Genomic DNA, 19,720 nt, shown 5'->3' with positions numbered 1-19,720 from the left:
ATTTGCAAAATCAGTGTTAAAGTTTGAACTGAAAATAAAAACCTAATTTGATTTATTCAGTGGATTTCCTGCTGAAAAAAGAAATCCATATTGCATTTCATTAATGATTTGTAACATCTCTTGAGTAGGAATCACTGGTCAGTACACGTACAAAATAATCATGCCTTCAGAACCACATACGTATATCATATCGGATTCCACAGCTCTGCCAAACATCTGCATGATAGATGAGCTCTATTTTGCGCAAGTACTTTGGCTCTTCAACTTCATACGCAAAAACACTGCTTGTATAATTATCAGAAAAAGAGATTATGGTGAAACATCCCACAAACAATTTGTGTTCTCTGCTTAATATTATGGGAGATTGTTTTGTAGCAAAGAAAAAATATGATTTTAATTTATAGTCTGTTTTCTCATGAGGGCACCTGGTTTTATTCTTCATAGTTTTCCTCATAAAAAGCATAGCCAAAGCACATTTTCCACTTGTACCACACCCAATTTGTTTGTGATAAAAAGTTTCCCAAACTGACATCTAACACAGTTGAAACTGGTCCCGAAGTTGTCATTTGGCATTTTTACAGCTGCTTTTGCAACATCTTTTTGTTGAGCAAATTGTGTGTGTTCGAAGACCGTTGTGCCTTTCCAGCACCAAACCAAATATTGACCAGGAACAATTTACTGGTGATAATGTCCCTATCTGTTCTGTCCCCATCCTTTCCGCAGTGGCCCACAAATCATCTTTTCATCTCAGACCTAATCGCTACCATAGCAGACTCTTTTATTGCACATGCCGGAATTTAGCGGAGGTGGGAGTAGCAATAACAGAGTTTTGGGAATCAGAAAGGGGAAGAGAGAGAGTTCTAGACACGGAGAAAATCCAGACTAAAGCTTTAAAGTCTATTAGTGATTCAGGTAGCGCTGTGTCTTTCTCATATGTTTTTCCTTTTTTATTAATACATGGTACACAAAAGGAGCATTATGAAAAAAATTATGTAGTTGTAGAGCAGCAAAGATTTTTATTAAATGATGACTAAGAATGGCTGAAAGATATTTTTTTCTTTAATTGGCTAATACAAAAATTATATACTATTTAAATAAATTCAATCTGTATAATTAAAAACACTTAAAAAATAAAATTGTATTTAAGTGGGCATTAGATAATGGGAAACATAATCTAAATGTAAAAATCAAGTGCACAATTAAAGATCCAATAATTATACATTTCTTTGTTGAAGTTGTAATATCTATTATCAATTACTATAGTGGTATCAATATATTGTGCATCCCTGGTTTTTGTCCTTTTCAGAAGTTGTTTTAGAAGCATTATGTATCGATATTTATCATTGTAAAGTGATTTTGAAGTAGATTTGTTTTTAAAATCACTTAATAATGTGATTTTCTCATTGTAGTAATTCAGCACACCTTCATAAGCAAGGTTTGTGTTTCCGTTTTATGTGAATGCGTTCTTGTGAACTCACACACTTAAGCCACTGGAAATCCCTTCCCCACATGATCAGTCCTGACCAGTGTCACTGTGGCGCAGTTTTGTTGCGCTCAGCAGCTGTGGGATGGGGGAAATACATCTTGTTGTCACCAGACGCGGGCTAGACGAAGGAGAATATGGAAAAATGGGTGTGTAAGGGATCCTCAGCACAAACGTTTCTTCAGAGTAAATTAGATTTTTTAACAGCCCTCTCCATCCCCAAAGCCGCTATTAATTTAACCTGGATTTACTCTTGCAGTTACAATTTAGAAACACTGTTGTAGAAAATCTTGATACCTTTAGCCGATTTGGTGCCACGTGCAAGCTCTACTGATTTATACTGCAGTTAGGAAAGGAGTGGAGAAATAGAGGACGAGAAATCAATTGCACCCTCCAAGGCTTATTTATGGCTGCGCAAAAGCAGAGGACGGAGAGGGCTGCTGGTAAACTTGGCACCAGAGGAGCTCAACTGCAGAGGACAGAGCTGACAATGAGCCAAAAGACAGCATACTGTACATACAGTACATACAGTGTATAATAAGAATAATTGATGTATTTATTTGTCTATCTAAATAATAATATATACAGGCTGTTCGTTCATTTTATAGCCCATTCTATTTTCTCTTCCTGTTTCAGATCCAAGCAGAGGACCTCATTTTACGGGCTGCCGCTCCAGAGAGCAGGAGACCTTCCGTTGCTGGTGGAGCGCTGGGATCTTCCAGAACCTCACCGAGCCTGGGGCTCTCAGGGTCTTCTACATGACAAAACAGTAAGAGACAAACACTAAAAGACACAGACACAAGAAGCAGACCTTGCACTGTCACATGTGCAGCTAAAGAAAAGGCAAAATAGTATGTTTAAAGTTACACAGGACTCAGGAGTATGATAAGACTCATTCTTAAATAGGATTCAGGGTGTAGAAGATGACAAATCAGCCAATTTTTATAATATAATATAATATATTTAGTGCTGGGCAACAATTTTTTTTTATCTTGTTATGCACAAAATTCAATAATGCATTCGAGATTAGTGTATTGTGCTCTTTTTAAATTTAAAAGTACTCCTATATGAACAAAAGTGCAATAACATTTGGTTTTCAAACACTTTAAACAAAAAAGGGGCTTTTTTACAGTAGTATTCCTTTTACATAGTAGCAGTTAAAATATTTCTTGTAAATCTCAAATTATAACATTAAATATACTGTACTGAGGTGTCTAATATTTCTATACATCTAATAAAATTGTTTATTTCTTCATTGACTGTCATATAGTGCCCTCTCTGAGTGGCAGGAGTGTCCAGACTACACACGTACTGTGAAAAACGAGTGCTACTTCAACAAGACCTTCACACAGATCTGGACCTCCTACTGCATTCAGCTGCGCTCAGTTCGTGAGAACATAACCTATGATGAGGCCTGCTTTACGGTGGAGAACATAGGTGAGTTTATAGCTGTGAAACTGCTCCATGGCGGTTTACCCAGTTACAGAATGATCTGTGCTGCAGGTCTGACTTCAAATGTTTTGTGACTTTTCAGTGCATCCTGACCCGCCAATTGGGCTGAACTGGACTCTGCTGAATGTGAGTCGCTCAGGGTTGCACTATGACATCCTTGTGCGCTGGGCTCCCCCTCCGTCAGCAGATGTGCAGATGGGCTGGATGAGCCTGGAGTACCAGGTTCAGTACCGGGTCAGAAACAACTCCCACTGGGAAATGGTATGTCTTAAAATGTTTCTAGGCAGCTATTAAAGTAACAGTGTTATGTGTGGGAGAGATTCATTTTGATTAAAAGCCATACACATGACTTATAGTCACAGATATTTTGTGCTTTGGACTTTCACCCAGCTACTGAAATTGCAGTATTTAATCTATCTATCTATCTAGCTAGCTGTAGTGTCCTGGTAAAAGGTTGTAAAAGCATGCATAAATATACAAATGCCGCTTAAATAATTTATCATTCACATTAATATATTAAAACAAGCCCTGGTTACACTTTATTTTAATCTGTCCTTATTACAATGTAATTCATTTACATGTAAGTATTAAGTATTATTAATAAACTACATGTACTGTACTTACTGTATGGTTTAGGGTTAGGATTCGGGTTTGGTTTAGGGTTAGTTGCATGTAATTATGCATAATTTATTGTTATTACTATAGTAAGTACAGTACATGTAACTTGTAACAAGGGCATCATCAAATTAAGTGTTACCCTAACCTTTAACATTTTTATCAGCCAGTGAGGGTTAAAAATGAGCAGAGCTGTGGCATGAAATACTGTAGACCTAGAGAAGCCATCTTTAAAAGAAAGTTTATGGAGTTCATCGAACCATCACAGAACATTCTGAAGCTGTTTTGATCTTCCTCTCTTGATGTACTCCCAGGCACTGCGGTGGAGGAAATTGGCTGTACCACGCTATTTATTGTATTCTGAGAAATACAATTTGTGTTGGAGACACATTGCAAACCAGTGTTCATATACTCTTTCTAAAAGGGTCACCGCTTGTCCAGAGCAGTCATATGTGCTCTGTAATTCAGGCTTAGTTCTGGGACATCTTTGCATCTGGCAGGCTCTTCAGGGGCTCTCTCGGTTTACACTCCCTGACAGCCACGTTCTCCCGGCCTGCCCAGCGGTCCTGCCCAGCCTGAGCAGACACACGAAAAACCACACCGAGCCACATGTTTAATCACTGCCGTATGTTGGCAGGCCTGAATAGATCAGAGGGGAATGATTCACTGTTACAATTATTCCTGTAGGCCCTCTGCTGAGGTCACATACAAGCACATTCGCTTTTTGGGGTCCTCAAGAGAGTTTCAGATATAAACTTTTAGGATTATTTTTAGTGAGGTTCTTGACAGTTATTCTCTTTGTGGGTTAAATATAGCTAGATTAGTACGAAAATGTAAGGCTTGGAGGAGAACAAATAAATAATATTGTTGAGAAAAGCCCCTCAAAGGAAGTCATTATGTTATTATATATGCATTGAAAAAGTGGCTTTAAATATTGCTTTATTTACATATCATTGCCCTACAGTCCACTGTAATCCATTTAGCAATTTGTCAACTAAATGAACATTAAATCTGTTTACCATTTCTCAACACATTAAATTGACAGTCCTGGGAAAAAAACGTACAGTTCTTTCCACATATCGATTTTTCTCTTTGAGTAAATGTTATGGCTCACAAATGCTAGTTAATTGCTCAATCCCTTGTTAAGTGCTTTTCATATTCACTTTTTCGTCATTTCTTATTGCAGCTGGACCTGGAGAGTGGCACACAGCAGTCCATCTACGGTTTACATACTGACAAAGAGTATGAAGTCCGGGTGCGCTGCAAGATGACAGCCTTTGACAACTTTGGTGAATTCAGTGACAGCATCATTGTGCATGTGGCACAGATACCAAGCAAAGGTTAGTCGACGCCAGACACTTTACTTGTTGTTCGCACAAAGTGAAAGCAGCTGTGCAGCTCAACCATCAGGAATCAGTTAAGCAAATTGCTCCAGGGTAAGAAAACACCATTTCTCTTTGCACAGAATCAACGTTCCCGACGACGTTGGTGTTGATTTTTGGAATGATTGGAGTGGTGATTCTTCTTGTCCTCCTCATCTTCTCTCAGCAGCAGAGGTGAGTTTTTATTAAAAAATGTAAGATTAATATTTAAGTTTTTTTTTTTTTCTTGTTTAGCTATATGCTGGGAATTGCTCTGTCTACACAACCCCTGGAACAACACACAATTACAAATGCATATAAAGTTTTTCATTTACAAAATTTTGCTCATTTATTTTCACAGGTTGATGGTAATATTTTTACCACCTATTCCTGCACCTAAAATTAAAGGCATCGACCCAGAGCTGCTGAAGGTAATTCTGCATTAAACATGTACAACTTTACATGAACATGTACTTTATTTTGTTAATTTTTTAATACAAATTAAATTTGTAATTGCAAGGAATGTGTAATGCAGTATATACAGCATGGCAAATTTATTGTCCAGTGTCTTAAATAAGAATTATTTAATTATTACTGAAATGATTACGCCTCTGTGCAAATTTTCCATGAGTTTTAAAATGGCATGAATCACTGCAGAACTTGATTGTTTTGAAAAGGTCAAAATTGTTGACATGTTGTGGGTGTTATCCCATAATTATTAAAATCTCCAAAAAAGCTTGGGGACTTGTTAATTAAACAACCCTCGTACTCCATTTTTAGAGTGATGTGTAAGCATGAAACAATTAAACCCCAAGAGCAATCGAAAACAAACACACTTATACCCACATAATAATGTAATGTAGGACATACAAATGTTTTTGAAAATGATTAAGTGTAGTTTTTTTCTATCCCAGTTTTATTTATTTTTATAGCTCTTATTTCCTATCTAATAACAGCATATATTCTCTCTTTCACTGACAGAATGGAAAGCTTGACCAGCTCAATTCTTTGCTGAGCAGTCAGGATATGTACAAGCCGGACTTCTACCATGAGGATCCATGGGTGGAGTTCATCCAGCTGGACCTTGATGACCCTGCAGAGAAGAATGAGAGCTCTGATACACAACATCTGCTGGGCTTGTCCCGCTCAGGCTCTTCTCACGTCCTGAATTTCAAAAGCGACGACGATTCAGGTCGTGCTAGCTGCTACGACCCAGAAATCCCAAATCCCGAGGACTTGGCTACCCTTCTGCCTGGCCATTCCGGACGGGGAGATAACCACCCACTGGTTTCCAGAAGCAGCTCGTCCATCCCTGACCTTGGCGTCCAACAGACATCAGAAGTTGAGGAGACGCCCATTCAAAAGCAACCCGCTGTGCCCAGCTGGGTTAACATGGACTTTTATGCCCAAGTAAGCGATTTCACACCAGCAGGAGGAGTGGTGCTTTCACCTGGACAACTGAACAGCTCTCTGGACAAAAAGAAGGAAGAAGAGAATGAGAAGAAGATACAGTTCCAGCTGGTTTCCGATGGAGCCTACACCTCAGAGAACACAGCCAGGCAACTTTCTGCCAACGTGCCGTCCAGCCCTGGTCCTGAGCAGGGGTACCAAACATTTCCAACCCAAGCTGTTGAGGGGAACCTCTGGAACGGGGAGTACCTGGTGTCCACCAGTGATTCCCAGATGCCTTACCTCCTTCCCGAAGCTCCTCCATCCCCCATATTGCCCCCCGTGTCAGACTATACTGTGGTGCAGGAAGTGGATGCCCAGCATAGCCTCCTCCTGAATCCTCCTTCCTCACAGCCTGCGATATGCCCTCACAGCCCAAACAAACACCTCCCAGCAATGCCAACCATGCCCATGGGATATCTCACCCCAGACTTTCTGGGAAACCTGACCCCGTGAAGGAACTAAAAGGTGCAAAGTTCATGGTCTTGTTGTACTGTACCTTCTCACTGCTGGAAACCAAAGTTGCATGAATGGCGCGACACGGGATGGAAATCCTGCACATTAATTTTCTCTGCTGTACGCTACAAAATGGAAGGAGCTGAAAAGGTTTATTTTCTGTTAGCTGTTGCAGTAGTGCTACGCTAGCTCGCCAAGAGAGTTTAAATGTGTTAGCATTTTACAATCAGAAACATCAGCTGGTTACATGCAAAAAAAAAAAGAAAAAAAAAACACTACAGAAATATGCTCGCTTGCTGTGTCAGAGAACCATTTAGAAAATGTGTTTATTTTATTACAAAGATACAGATCTAGAGCTACAGTGGCATTGGGATGAAACAGATTCAATGAGATAAATCCAAACATATCTTTAAACTAAATTGTTTACACACAAGTGAAAGTCGTATCGCTTTACTGTGATTTCCTCAACCTGGATTTGCTCGCATACGGAATTTTACAAATATTCCATTGCATCATATTAAGGTTCCCAAAAATATTTTTCTTGAAATCAAATTATTTGAGTTTTGTGGACGAGTCGATATTTTTTTATCTTGTTAAGGGAACCTGCTTCCTCAGATTTATGGGAGCCGTTTTGAGCGCTGCATCCGTTCTGCACATTTCATCCTCTGCCATAGCCAGATGGATAAACTCAGAAAAATGAACTTTTTCAGTATGCTAAAACACTAAAAAATATATATAAAATATATGAGTGTAATATTTGAGATCATTACTAGAAAATGTTGAGACTATTTTTTGTAATTATATTAGCCCACTGAACAAGGTGTTACCTTTGCTTGTTCAAAAAGTGACAAATGAACTTGTCTTTATTTGTATTAATGTATCCAGGGGAATTGTGAAAAGACGGCGCTTGTAGAGTCTTTGCTGTGCAATGCAAACTGTATGGCAAGTTTTCTTATGTGTTATCTTTGTGCATGTAGCAGTTTTATATTGAAGAAGACACTATAAATGTATATGTGCATTTACAATGGGAGTTACATTACAGGATAGCTGGGAAAGATGTGCCAATTTTTGGACTTGTTTTATTAGACAAAGACTTGCCATTAAATAAGGCTATAATTCTTGTCAGGACAGTTAATTGTGTGATGTCCTCTAGAAACAGCACCACAGCCTCAAAAGCTGCTTTTAACTACAGCTCTTTTATGAAATCATGCATTATAATAGAAGAAATAATAACTGGAGAATTAAAAACTTTTTTTTTTTATTTACAACAATTGACTTTCAAGAGTTCTCAAGCCACCCAGTCTGTGAATTTCTCACAAATGTAATTCTGTGCTGTTGATAAGTTTGTACAGAAAAAGTATTGCTTGTTAAGTTGTATAGATGAGCTTATTTTGAGCGCTTTGTGACTCTTACATGTTCTCTGTTTTTAGAGGATCACAGTAGAGGTATATGATGGTTAAGAAGGAGGCTTTAGATTTGGTTTGCCTATGATCCTTGCATACTGGCTCCTGATTTGTTTCAGGTGTCTATTGTAGTTGCAGACTTACAGTGCCTTCCAAAAGCAGTTAATTTTCTTCTGATTTTGAATTGATTTATTTGTGCCCCCAAAGTGTTTGATTTTTATTCCAATTTTTAGGTTATTTGTGCCCCAAACTTTAACAAGTATATTAAAGGTACACCGCCAGTTTGGCAAATCATTTGACACAATGAATTGCACTTAATGATTAATATTGCATATTCCAACAGAAGCTAAAGGAATAGTTCAGTAGTTCAATTCAATCTATATTTAAACTGATTCTTAAGGCAGATCACAGCCTCATCATTTACTAAAACAAAAGAGCATGACTTTAAAGACCCATAAAAGTCATCAATATGACTTTGTGTGATGAACAAACCAAAATTGAAGCTGTTATTCAGTGATAATGTTCAGTTCCATTGAGACTGGGTCATGAACACGCTTAAAAATAAAAGGTTCCACAAAGAACCTTTCAGTGAACAGTAACTAAAAGAATTTTTTTTAGAATAAAAAAAAAAACAAAATTAGATAGATAGATAGATTTCTGCATTTGAAAGGTTCCATGGATGTTCAAGGTTCTGCATAGAATCCTAAATGCCAAAAAATAATCTTTATTTTTAAGAGTGAAGTCAGTCAGTTCTGGAACAATTCAGGGATGACTTGTTGTATAGTCCAATTTGTAAACCTAAAATAACACTCTACAACAACATGAGAGTGCATAAAAACAATGGCAGAATATTGTTTTGGATGAACTGATCTTTGTAAATGACTTCCCATACTTTGCTATTTACGGACATCACAGAACACGGCTGATCGTTCCCTGTTGATGTTCTGCCAGATCTGTACAGAGGCCATAAGCAGAACCTGCATGTCTAGGGCAGACTTTGTGGTCAGTTTTCTTCCTTAGTATGCAAAAGGTCTAAAATGTACTGTTATTTTTAACCTGCACGTAGTTTAACATTCTGGAGAACTTAAGGAGTTCTTGATAGTCCACAAGTAAATTCTGGAGTTAATCTCAGATCCACAGATTTGTTTACAGAGAAAAATCAATTTAAATACAAAACTTCTTTAAATTGCTTTTGGAGGGTAGTGTATGTGTTCTCATAATAACAGCTCAGGCTTATCAAGTGTATTGTTTGATTTAATAATTTATTTAGAGTACAATTTGTCTGTTCTATTGTACCACAGTAGAATGAAGTGCCATAATTATGATGCTGAGCCTTTGTTATTGTGCGAACACACAGATACACCGAAGACATATGTGACCAAAAAACTGTTGAACAGTGAGCTGGAGGGAAAGACTTGATGCTGAAGCTCATATTAGAGATATATGTAGTGTAGATACTGCAGTAGAGATGAAAAAAAAATGGTACAGGAGAAAATATTTAGCTTTTTCTTATATTGAGCTGGAGAAAAAGAAAAAAAAACTGTTAAAATATTTACTTTTATATTATGACATGCAGAAATATTAATTATTATATATATATATATATATATTTCTGTTATATAAAACTGATTTTTAATGGCCTATACTCTATGTGCCTCCACACACACACAACCGGACATAAGCTAAATCAGTGAGGATAAGGAGTAACGATTTCACTTAGGAAGTCCTGCACATGTTTATTTTGTGTATATATGATTCATAGTAGGCCTATACATGATGTAGTCAATCTTAACACTGTGGTTAGCAACATGCCATTCTTCTATATGTAAAGATATCGCCTTATTGAGAAATATCAAGTATTATACAACTCTTCTGCTGCTGCCATTGCTGTGAAACCAGCATGTTCATGTTTTAATGGAAATGTCTTAAGCTCTCATGGTACGTTGTGTACGATATGCATTTAAGCTTCGCTGAATGTGCTGCTCCTATCGCTTTCCTTCTCATGTAGCATTTTCTTATGAATCTCTGTCTTTTGCGAAATTCTGAAAATGCATAGGCAGTTAAATGCCTGTCTGTACATGCAAGTTGACGAATGCAGATGATATAGACATGCTAGTACATTTAATCTTCTGTACGGTTAGTCCTGTATGTGACTAGATAGTTTTTGGAGCAGTTTTGTGCCAATTTTTGATCAAATGATGTATTTGCCTTATTGATGCACACTGCTGAGCATTACTAGAGACATTATAAAGAACTTGATTCAGGTTTGTTATTGAAACGTTTGTACAGTTTGCTATTTGGAAATGGTTGAATTCCTCATACCTCAGATGATCTTAATTTTCAGCATTTGCTTTGTTCTGTTTTCTTCAATTTCATAACGATAGCTTCAAATTATTAGATTATCTGTAGCCATATGCTGATGGTTGTTTCATGTTTTATGTATAGACATGGACTGTTAAGTTCATCTTGTTGCAAGTAATACTAGTATACTGAATGTGTGTACTGTGCACTTGGGTATTACTGTGAAAATATATGTTTCGGCTTTTCAAGCATCATTTCCCTCAAGGTGAGGACGGACTGGTAAAAAATAAACAGAAATAGCCATGAACACAAGATTGATTGGGAACAACAACTGAAAAAAGCCTCCAGCATGTTAACAAAATTCATTTTTAAGCAAGCAATAGAAGTGAAAGAAGAAAACGTGTTAGACTTGCATTATGGCCACCCAAGAGTCTACATTTATAAAGCAATATACCATAAAAATGAGTTCTACTAAACCTATAGTCCACAATATTGTTACAGATGAGGAAAAGTGTAGTGCCTTTTTAGTGCCTTTCTGCCTTTGTAGTGAATAGAAATTATTACAATTGAATTGTATTTATTATAAAATAAAATAATAGTTACTAACTTATTTTATTCATTAGAATTTTAAAATATGAATTATTTACAATGTAACTTTTTACTATAAATTATTTTATTCATAAAAGATGCATTAAATCTATTAAAAAATATGACAAAGACATTTTTAGTATTGCAAAAAATACCATTTCAAATAAATGCTGTTCTTTTGAACTTTCGGTTCATCAAAGGATTGTGAAAATATTAAGCAGCTGTTTGCAACACTGATAAAAAAAATAAGAAATGTTTCTTGAGCACCAAATCAGTATATTGGAATGATTTCTGAATGATCATGTGACACTGAAGATTGAAGTAATGATGCTGAAAATTCAGCTTTTCTATCACAGGAATAAATTACTTTTTAAATAAAAAATTATAACTTTTTTATTACACTATTTTGTATATATATTCAAATAGCAAACAGTTATTTTAATTTGTAATAATATGTCACAATAATACTATTTTAATGTATTTTAAATCAAATAAAAGAAGCCTTGGTGAGCAAAAGTTAAATCTTACAGACCCCAAACTTCTAGTGCACAAATAAAAAATCTTCAGAAAACTGTGTGTCTATCTATCTATCTATCTATCTATCTATATATATATATATATATATATATATATATATATATATATATATATATATATATATATATATATATATTATAATATTAATATGATTGATATACTTTTTTACTTTTAATATACTATTGTTTCTGTGGTCTGCCATGGAGTTAATGGACATCATGTGAATAAATGAATCATCTGCCTTACACATAAATATCCAGTTCATAACACCTCAGGAAGTTGTCTTCATTCTCATTTCACAGCATTGTAAAGGAAAACAGGAACAAACTGTAACCTACAGCACAAGGGGTCCATTAGTACGATGTTGGCGTGATGTGTATGACAGACTAACTTAACTACATTATTGAGAGCCATGCTGTGGAGAAGGCCTGATGCATTATGAAGGCCAGGTCAACACCACGAAAGCCTTAATGTACCGGGAGCGAGGGGAAGAGCAGGCGTCCAGCAAGGACCAGATAGAAGCTCTCCGGTCTCTGCTAAGTGGATAGAGAAGCAGCAGGACCCCGGCTGATAGGGAAAGCAGATCAGGCAATTTGGCGAGCGGTGCATACTTAGCAACACTGCGTGAAGCTGATTGGATCTGTGTAGCCCACTCTCACAGTCCGCCTCTCAGGACATTGTAAGTAATTGGCCGTGAGTCTCTGCTCTCCTGCACTGGATCTTCAGGCCAATTAAGCCCATCAAAGCCACCCACCCTTACCATTTATTGCCTCGACTTGCTTGTTGACCTTTTGCATTGCATGCTTTGAACGGGAGGTTTGAGAGCTGACGTTTATATGGCATCTCAAGGGCTGTTGAAACGAGGGAACGTCATTCTTGATCTTATGCTAAATGTTTCAGGGTCAAATAATTGCTTGTCCACACAACCCACAGTGTCCTTGCTGATTTGAAAACAATGAAACGGACAAGTCTGGTTACTATCCTGCAAGTCATGCGCTCTGAAAGAAACAGCTCATCTACTTCATGAATATTTTCACTATACTCTCTCAAGAAAAAAAGTTCAAAAGTTAAAAGGTATATATTTACATCTAAATCGTACACATTAGCATTTTAAAGGGATATTTTACCTAAAAATGAAAATTCTGTCATTAATTACTCGCATTCATGTCCTTCCAAATCCATAAAACCTTTTCATCTTCAGAACACAAATTAAGTTGTTTTTTTTTTTCTGACCCTGCACATAGACCACAATGCAACCACCATGTTCAAGGTCCGGAAAGGTAGTAAGGACATAGTTAAAAGAGTCCATGACATGTGACATCAGTGGTTCAAACTTAATTTTATGAAGCTTCAACAAAAAAAAAAAACAACTTTATTCAACCATCTCATCTCTTCCATGTCAGTCTTCGACTCGCGTTGAGGAGCATATCATGTGTGAAGGAAAATTAATTCGTTTTTCTAAAAAGAAAAACAGAAAAAAAAGGCAACACACAAACAAACGTGGTTATTATAGCCTAGTTAACCACAAATGAACTATGATTTTGCAGCACTAACCATAGTTTAATAATGGCATTTGTAGTAAATATATGGTTATAGTAATGGTAAAAACAACTGTTAATAAAATAAAACCATGGTTAATTTTTGTACCCTTTAAAATAATACCGCGCCAGTGAGTTTTATACCTTTTTTCTGAGATTGTGGCACTAAAACGAAACTAGGGCTACAATTTCTTTGCTAAGTGTCGATGAATATCTCACTTATAAATATAACAGAATGAAACGGAAGGCATTTGGTTGTTCTGCTTGCTTTAGATTTATTTGGTAAATATTTATTTTAGTATTTACTTCGTAGAAACCCAAAGTCTGCAACCTAGACGCTTGCTCTTAATACTCCGAGAAATGTTCTGAAAAAATAAAATAATTTGGCAATTAGGTGTTGCATGGCAGCGGTTAAAATGTTTCATTTCTCCTTCACTTTCTCTCTCACGTTACCTGTGTTTTCTGCCAGGAGAGTGTGTTAAGTTCCACGGCTAGAGACATCTGTGTGTCTAACCGGATTTAAAAGGAAACACTGCAGACAGCTCATGAGTCCAGGTTTGGGAGAAAAATGTTGGAGAGGCTCTCAAAGGGAAGCAACACAGACGAAAAATGAATTAGTGCGCGCGCGCCATCTGTTGGTGAACTTCGGAATGACATAAAACCGTGAAAAGAACAGGTTTGAACAGGTTTCAGATTTTGTTATATTTTCCCTTAAAAAATGTGTTCATTTGCTAATGATTTAAACGATTACAATCACGCTTAAAATAATATACATATACAAATATATCTAAATAAAATATAAAAGATATAATAAGTTGAAAATAATATAATTAAATATTTAGGTTACACTTTATTTTAAGGTGCAAGTTGAAATGTAATTGCGCAAGTACTGAGTACAAAGTGTACTTGTAGGGGTAGGGTTAACTATTATTACCACAAGTACATGTTACATATAATAAAGACACTGTGAAATAAAAGGTTACCAATATTTATTCATCTTCAGAAAAAAAAATGTGTTAGCCTATATATTTTAAATGAATTCATGAACATTTATTAATTATATTATTAAATATATCATTAAAATATTGTATTATTAAATAACATCTTAATAAAATATTTTATACTTTTTGAAAAATATTTTTTATATAAAAAAGTAAATAATGATTTAAACGATAAAACAAATAATCATATGTTATCTATTAATGTATAATAAACTCTTATAAGTAATTAATTCAAATTAATCAAGTTAACAGTCAAAGCGTAACATTTTGATTTACTGGTAGGATTATTTGTGTCTGTTCAATATATGTTAGGTATAAAAATCAAAGTAGCCTTTTTGTTTGTTTGTTTGTTTTACTTTATTTGAGTTTATCTGAGTAACATGTTTTCTTTCTGTCTTACATTTCACATGCGTTTTACATTCACATTTAATCGGCACCACAGCATACATTTTTTTCATACAGTTTCTCAGATCTCCCAGGTGATACTAGATTTTCCAGAAAACCTTCATTAAGTATGTAAAATGTTGCAAACAATCTTTCCTAAGATAACAACGACTTAACCTTTTTCCAGTTACTCCCTTGGATACAAATTCCACTCTTATAATTGTGTAGTAAGAAAAAAATATTTTTGTGCATTTCCCTATAATCCATTAACAATTTTGTAATGCCAAATATGAAATGCATTTCACAGTCCCCTTACAACATCTGTTCTAGTCACTAGAGGAATACAGATATAGATTCGATTTTTATTTAAAAACAGATATAGACTAGATAATTCAACAGTGTTTGGTCTTTAAGAAGAAACTTTTAAGATTGGAATCTCTCTGCCTGCAATACCGCCTCCATCTCCACACGGCAAAACTACAACATCTTACTGAATACCAGAGCAAAAAACAAAAAAGAGAGAGAGAGAGAGAGAGAGAGAGAGAGAGATTTTAATACCCCAGATGTTCATATAGGATAGCTTTGATTGGATATAGCAAGGGTTACAGGATGTTACATGACCTTTGCCCTCTGCTCTGTGTGGCCTAACATCAAACAGGCACCACTAGTGCATAGTTTCCGCACCTGCCTTCATAAAGGCCACATAAAGCATCTAGAGAAGAAAAGACACTAACATGATGAACCTAACACACTCTCAGTAGCAAACAGACACTGGACCCATTCAAGTTTGTTTGATGTAACCAAAAAAATATCCGAATCTAGTGCACATTTTGTAATTTAGATGTTCCTGAATGATTTCGCTTCCTTCTAACATAAACCAATTTGCTAATTGTTCCTAATGGGATGCCAAGGTCCAGTGCTGCCACACACTGAGGTGTAAATACTAGTTGGTAAGATTAAGCAAGAGCGTTGACCAGCAGTACGGGGTTCACTGATGTTTACGTGAAGCTATAAATGATCAGACAAGATTGTAACAAAGCCAACGGCCCTGTTTACTTCTCCTGTCATACTCAACTGGCGTCCCCTGCTGGTCAGGCTCAGGCTTTTTGCGACAGCTCTCATTCAGCTTGTGGGACGGGACGTCACTGTCAGGTCTCCCTGATGTGGTTTTCCTCCTTCAGGCCCTGTCAGTGTCAGGAGGCTGGAAGAGCCCCCTCACAGTGTCAGAGGCCTGCCACACGCCTGCTGTCGCCGAAGAGCTGTCGTCAGTGTCAGCATCAGCTGGTGGCTGGAGCGTCTGCCCCCTGCTGTCAGCTGTACTGAACCTTTCACCTAGTGTGCTTTGCTCAAGGCCGTTTCATGATTGGTGGCTCAACGGCTGCCTGGCCGAAGTCAACCTGGACCAGCATCTGCTGACCCAAATCAACCTGCTGTTGGCCGTGGTGGTGATGGTGGTGATGGTGATGATGATGCCTGTGCCTCTCCACGCCGTCGGGTTGATGCCCTTCATGACCATGTCCGTGATGACCATGATGCTGTTCTCCCTCTGTTGTATTCTCATCTGTGGATTTCTTGCACTGTTCAAGTTGCAGTGAACTCTGTAATGACCAGAGGAAATGGCAAATTGAAAATACTCATAAAAAACAAAGCTTCCAAAAGTTTTTCTTTTTAAAAGATTCCATAAAAGAAACTGTTTGGGTTCTCCAAATAATCGCCGTTCAGTGAACAGTTCTTAGAAGACCGTCTGTGACAATGGACCATGAAACCATCATAAGGGTTGATTTATTGAAATTGAGTTTTGTACATCATCTGGAAGCTGAATAAATAAGCTTTCCATTGATGTATGTTTTTTGGGATATGAGAATATTTGGCTGAGATACAACTATTTGAAAATCTGGAATATGAGGGTGCAAAAGAATCCAAATATTGAGAAAATTGCCTTTAAGCTTGTCCAAATGAATTTCTTAGCAATGCATTTTATTAATCAAAAGTTAAGTTTTAAAATATTTACTGTAGGAAATTTACAAATTTACAAAATATCTTCATTTCCTAATGATTTCTGACAAAATTTCTGCAATGTAATGTTGGCTATTGCTACAAATATACCTGTGTTACTTATGACAATTATTTTAATAAAAATAACAAAAACAAAACAAAAAAAATACTTTTATTAATCTAAAGATCCTTTTTCCATTATAAATAACTTTTTTGTGCAATGGAAAGGTTCCAAGAATGTCAAAGGTTCTTCATGGAGCCATAGATTAGAACCCAGAAGAGAAAGAACCTTTTTTTACACATGCTTTTATTCTTATGTATTGAATGCATCACATATATTATAAAAACCAAAGCCTAAGAAAAAACATTTATATTAAAAGTAAATGTTTAAGTTTTCTGTTGTTGTTTTAGGATATATACCCATTAAATAATAACAGTAGTAAACATATACAGAGAAATAACAAATAAATGAACAATATGAATACCAATATCTGTAATTAAAAACAACAGTTTAAAAAAAGTATATTGTTCCTAATGGGATGCCAAGGTCCAGTGTATATATTATGAATTTGTTTTTCTAAACGGAAAAAAAAAAAAATTACTGGCTATTTACTGTATTTGATAGGGGGCCTCCTAGTGGGAAAATTAGCTATTGTAACGTCAATTCCCTGTGCATTTTGCATTCGCTTGCAAACATTCAAATCTACGGCTGTAAGGACAGACCTGCTGGTTATAATACAGTCTATGGAACAGACGAGCGAAATGTATTATAGCTTTCTTTAGCCCCGCCTTCTTCCCCTTATATGCTGCAGAGCGCACTTACGTAAACAAACAGAAGCGTCAGATTATGATGGATGGAGGAAGATTTTGAGAGAATAAAATAATAGAGCACAGATTATACAGACTTCTTTTATGGTACATTTATGTGCTTTTTGGATCTTGACTATTTATCTAATATCATTCTCAGCATCACATGTTTAGTAACATGAGGGTGAGCAAATGAAAATAACGGAGATAATTATTATTATTTTTTATTCTGGTCAGGTTTATAACTGGGGTTGAGCTAGGTTTACAGAAAGCAAATATTATGTATATTACATACTATATGTATAATAACTGCTGTTTTACCTCGATGCTGCATTCTCCACAAATACCATCACAATAAGTAAGTCTTATGGCCTCCTCCACATGTGGGTGGCTCAGGATGGTGTAGGGAAGAGACAGATGGTAAGTGAGTCGGCCACACCTGGTAGTAAAAGGTGTTTAATGGAATATTATTATTAAAGTAGTATAGTGATCATGTTCATTAGGTGAATTGAACTAGATGAGTGGTGAGCCGAACCTGTCATAGACCAAGATGTCGTCCTTCTCAGCATTTACTGCCTGCCAGATGTCCGGCTGACTGAGGTCCTGGGCGTAGAGGGTGATATTCATCAGTCTTTCTTTGAGCAAGTGGTGCATCTCCTGGGACCTTTCATCTCGGTTGTTTACCACCATGTAGTTTATACTTACGTAACCTTGGTTGTCTAACTTCAGGAGCAAGTCATTGAGCCTTGAAGAACATTCAACAAGTTGGATTAAATAAATACACATTGTACATAGAGAACACTATCAAGAATGTGACCAGATAAGGGTTTGAAAAACAAGGTTCTCATCAACGTTTTCTCTGATATGTTTGAAATTATTAGTATGAAGTAAAAAGTCTGCATTCACTTTGAGGCTTGCTCTATGCAGAACAATCAGCTGGCCTGGAGGAAAGCCACCACTGTCACATGTCCAAGAGCGTTCTTCATGGGCTCCTCCTCTCCGATCTTCCACACAGGAGGAAGTTTGCAGCGGGCTCCGTCTGTTTCGCTCTCTGCACTGCAGCCCGCCAGCAGGCAGAGAGCCAGGGTAAGGCTAAGTGCCTTCCACATGACTCCGAACAACAAACCCACTGACCTAAACACAAAGACCAACAGTTTGTCTCATATCCATAAAACAAAAGAACACATTTGAACTGTAAAATGCTGATACAGTTCCAACTTGACAATCAACAACAAACATTTCTAATATGTATTGTGTTGTGTGTGTGTGTGTGTGTATATATATATATATATATATATATATATATATATATATATATATAAACACACACATACATTATATATATATATATATATATATATATATATATATATATATATATATATATATATACATAAAATGTTTCTTTTATTATTGATTTGATTTCTATATTCAAATGTCGCAGCTCTAAAAAATATACTGATATAAAAAATATAATATAATATTTGTATAAAATAAATTTTTATATGTTTCACAGTACATATTGTTCTAAAGAAGCTTTACAGGAAACCAGAAAAAATGGTGCAAAACAAAAGGGAACCTCTGCAGGGGAATAGTCTCTTTTGACTCAGCACATATTGAAATTACTGTCCATGCAGCAGTTATATAACCATTTTGTTCTTGTATTGGCCATATAATAATCATGTACCTGTAATTACGGTAATTAACCCTGATTTAGTGATCAAAGTCAATGAAAGCAAGTTTAGGACAAGGTCCATAGTACATCCAGCTGCTACTAAGGGACATTGTAAAGAGTTGTAAGAGCCTAATTAATGTGCAAACTAGTTTTAAATTATGCATTAATAGCTAGGCTACATTAAACTTGAAGTATATTTGAATACACCAAAAAATAAGTAAGCAATGCAAAGAAGATGTTTTACAAAACTGCTGGAGAAAAAAAAAATAAAGAAATCAAAAAAATATTATATCTCATAACTGATGAGTGACTTACTTGTTTTACTTGAGAGTCTTCAGCAGCGATACTTTCTGAGCTGTGTTCTAGACGAAAACAACCCACTCCCACACGGCTCCTCCTATTTATACTCCTCTTGTTTTTCCCAACTGAAAGCGGGGCAAAGGTCCCTCTGTCCCTGTTTCAAAAACTTTAATAGCTCACGTATTCACCCCAGGAGTTACACGCATCAGCAGTAAATATCTGTAACCTCCACAATGTGTTTTGAGAGGACACGCCAAAGCTTGAGCAGAGAAAAAAAAAAGAATGTCTAAGTGGATTAGTATTGGAATGTGTCACTGCCAAAGTCTGTTTTTTATTTTCTCTTTCATTTTTTCCATTCTAAAATTTTCATTTCTT

At 36.2% G+C, this 19,720-nt stretch overlaps 2 protein-coding genes across 2 annotated transcripts in view; one reads left to right on the top strand and one right to left on the bottom strand.

The window, feature by feature from the left end:
• Positions 1–10,834, top strand: part of ghra (growth hormone receptor a) — a 33,931-nt gene extending 23,097 nt beyond the window's left edge. The window contains exons 3-9 of the mRNA XM_052563889.1: positions 2,120–2,252; positions 2,754–2,920; positions 3,018–3,196; positions 4,737–4,890; positions 5,016–5,106; positions 5,273–5,342; positions 5,893–10,834. Of these exons, the coding sequence (XP_052419849.1) occupies positions 2,120–2,252; positions 2,754–2,920; positions 3,018–3,196; positions 4,737–4,890; positions 5,016–5,106; positions 5,273–5,342; positions 5,893–6,816 (1,718 nt within the window). The 3' untranslated portion in view covers positions 6,817–10,834. The remainder of the gene's footprint in view (positions 1–2,119; positions 2,253–2,753; positions 2,921–3,017; positions 3,197–4,736; positions 4,891–5,015; positions 5,107–5,272; positions 5,343–5,892) is intronic.
• A 3,682-nt stretch (positions 10,835–14,516) lies between these two features.
• selenop (selenoprotein P) lies at positions 14,517–19,517 on the bottom strand. The gene is made up of 5 exons (XM_052564049.1): positions 19,361–19,517; positions 18,277–18,504; positions 17,906–18,115; positions 17,692–17,809; positions 14,517–16,166 (listed from the first exon to the last, which is right to left on the bottom strand). Exons 2-5 carry the CDS (start codon positions 18,477–18,479, stop codon positions 15,621–15,623), a joined length of 1,077 nt encoding a protein of 358 aa, XP_052420009.1. The 5' UTR covers positions 18,480–18,504; positions 19,361–19,517; the 3' UTR covers positions 14,517–15,620.
• Positions 19,518–19,720: the final 203 nt, after the last annotated feature.

The sequence above is a fragment of the Carassius gibelio genome, chromosome B8 (genome assembly GCF_023724105.1).
Source record: "Carassius gibelio isolate Cgi1373 ecotype wild population from Czech Republic chromosome B8, carGib1.2-hapl.c, whole genome shotgun sequence".
In the NCBI taxonomy this organism is placed as follows: domain Eukaryota; kingdom Metazoa; phylum Chordata; class Actinopteri; order Cypriniformes; family Cyprinidae; genus Carassius; species Carassius gibelio.
This window is presented reverse-complemented; position numbering and strand designations above follow the sequence as displayed.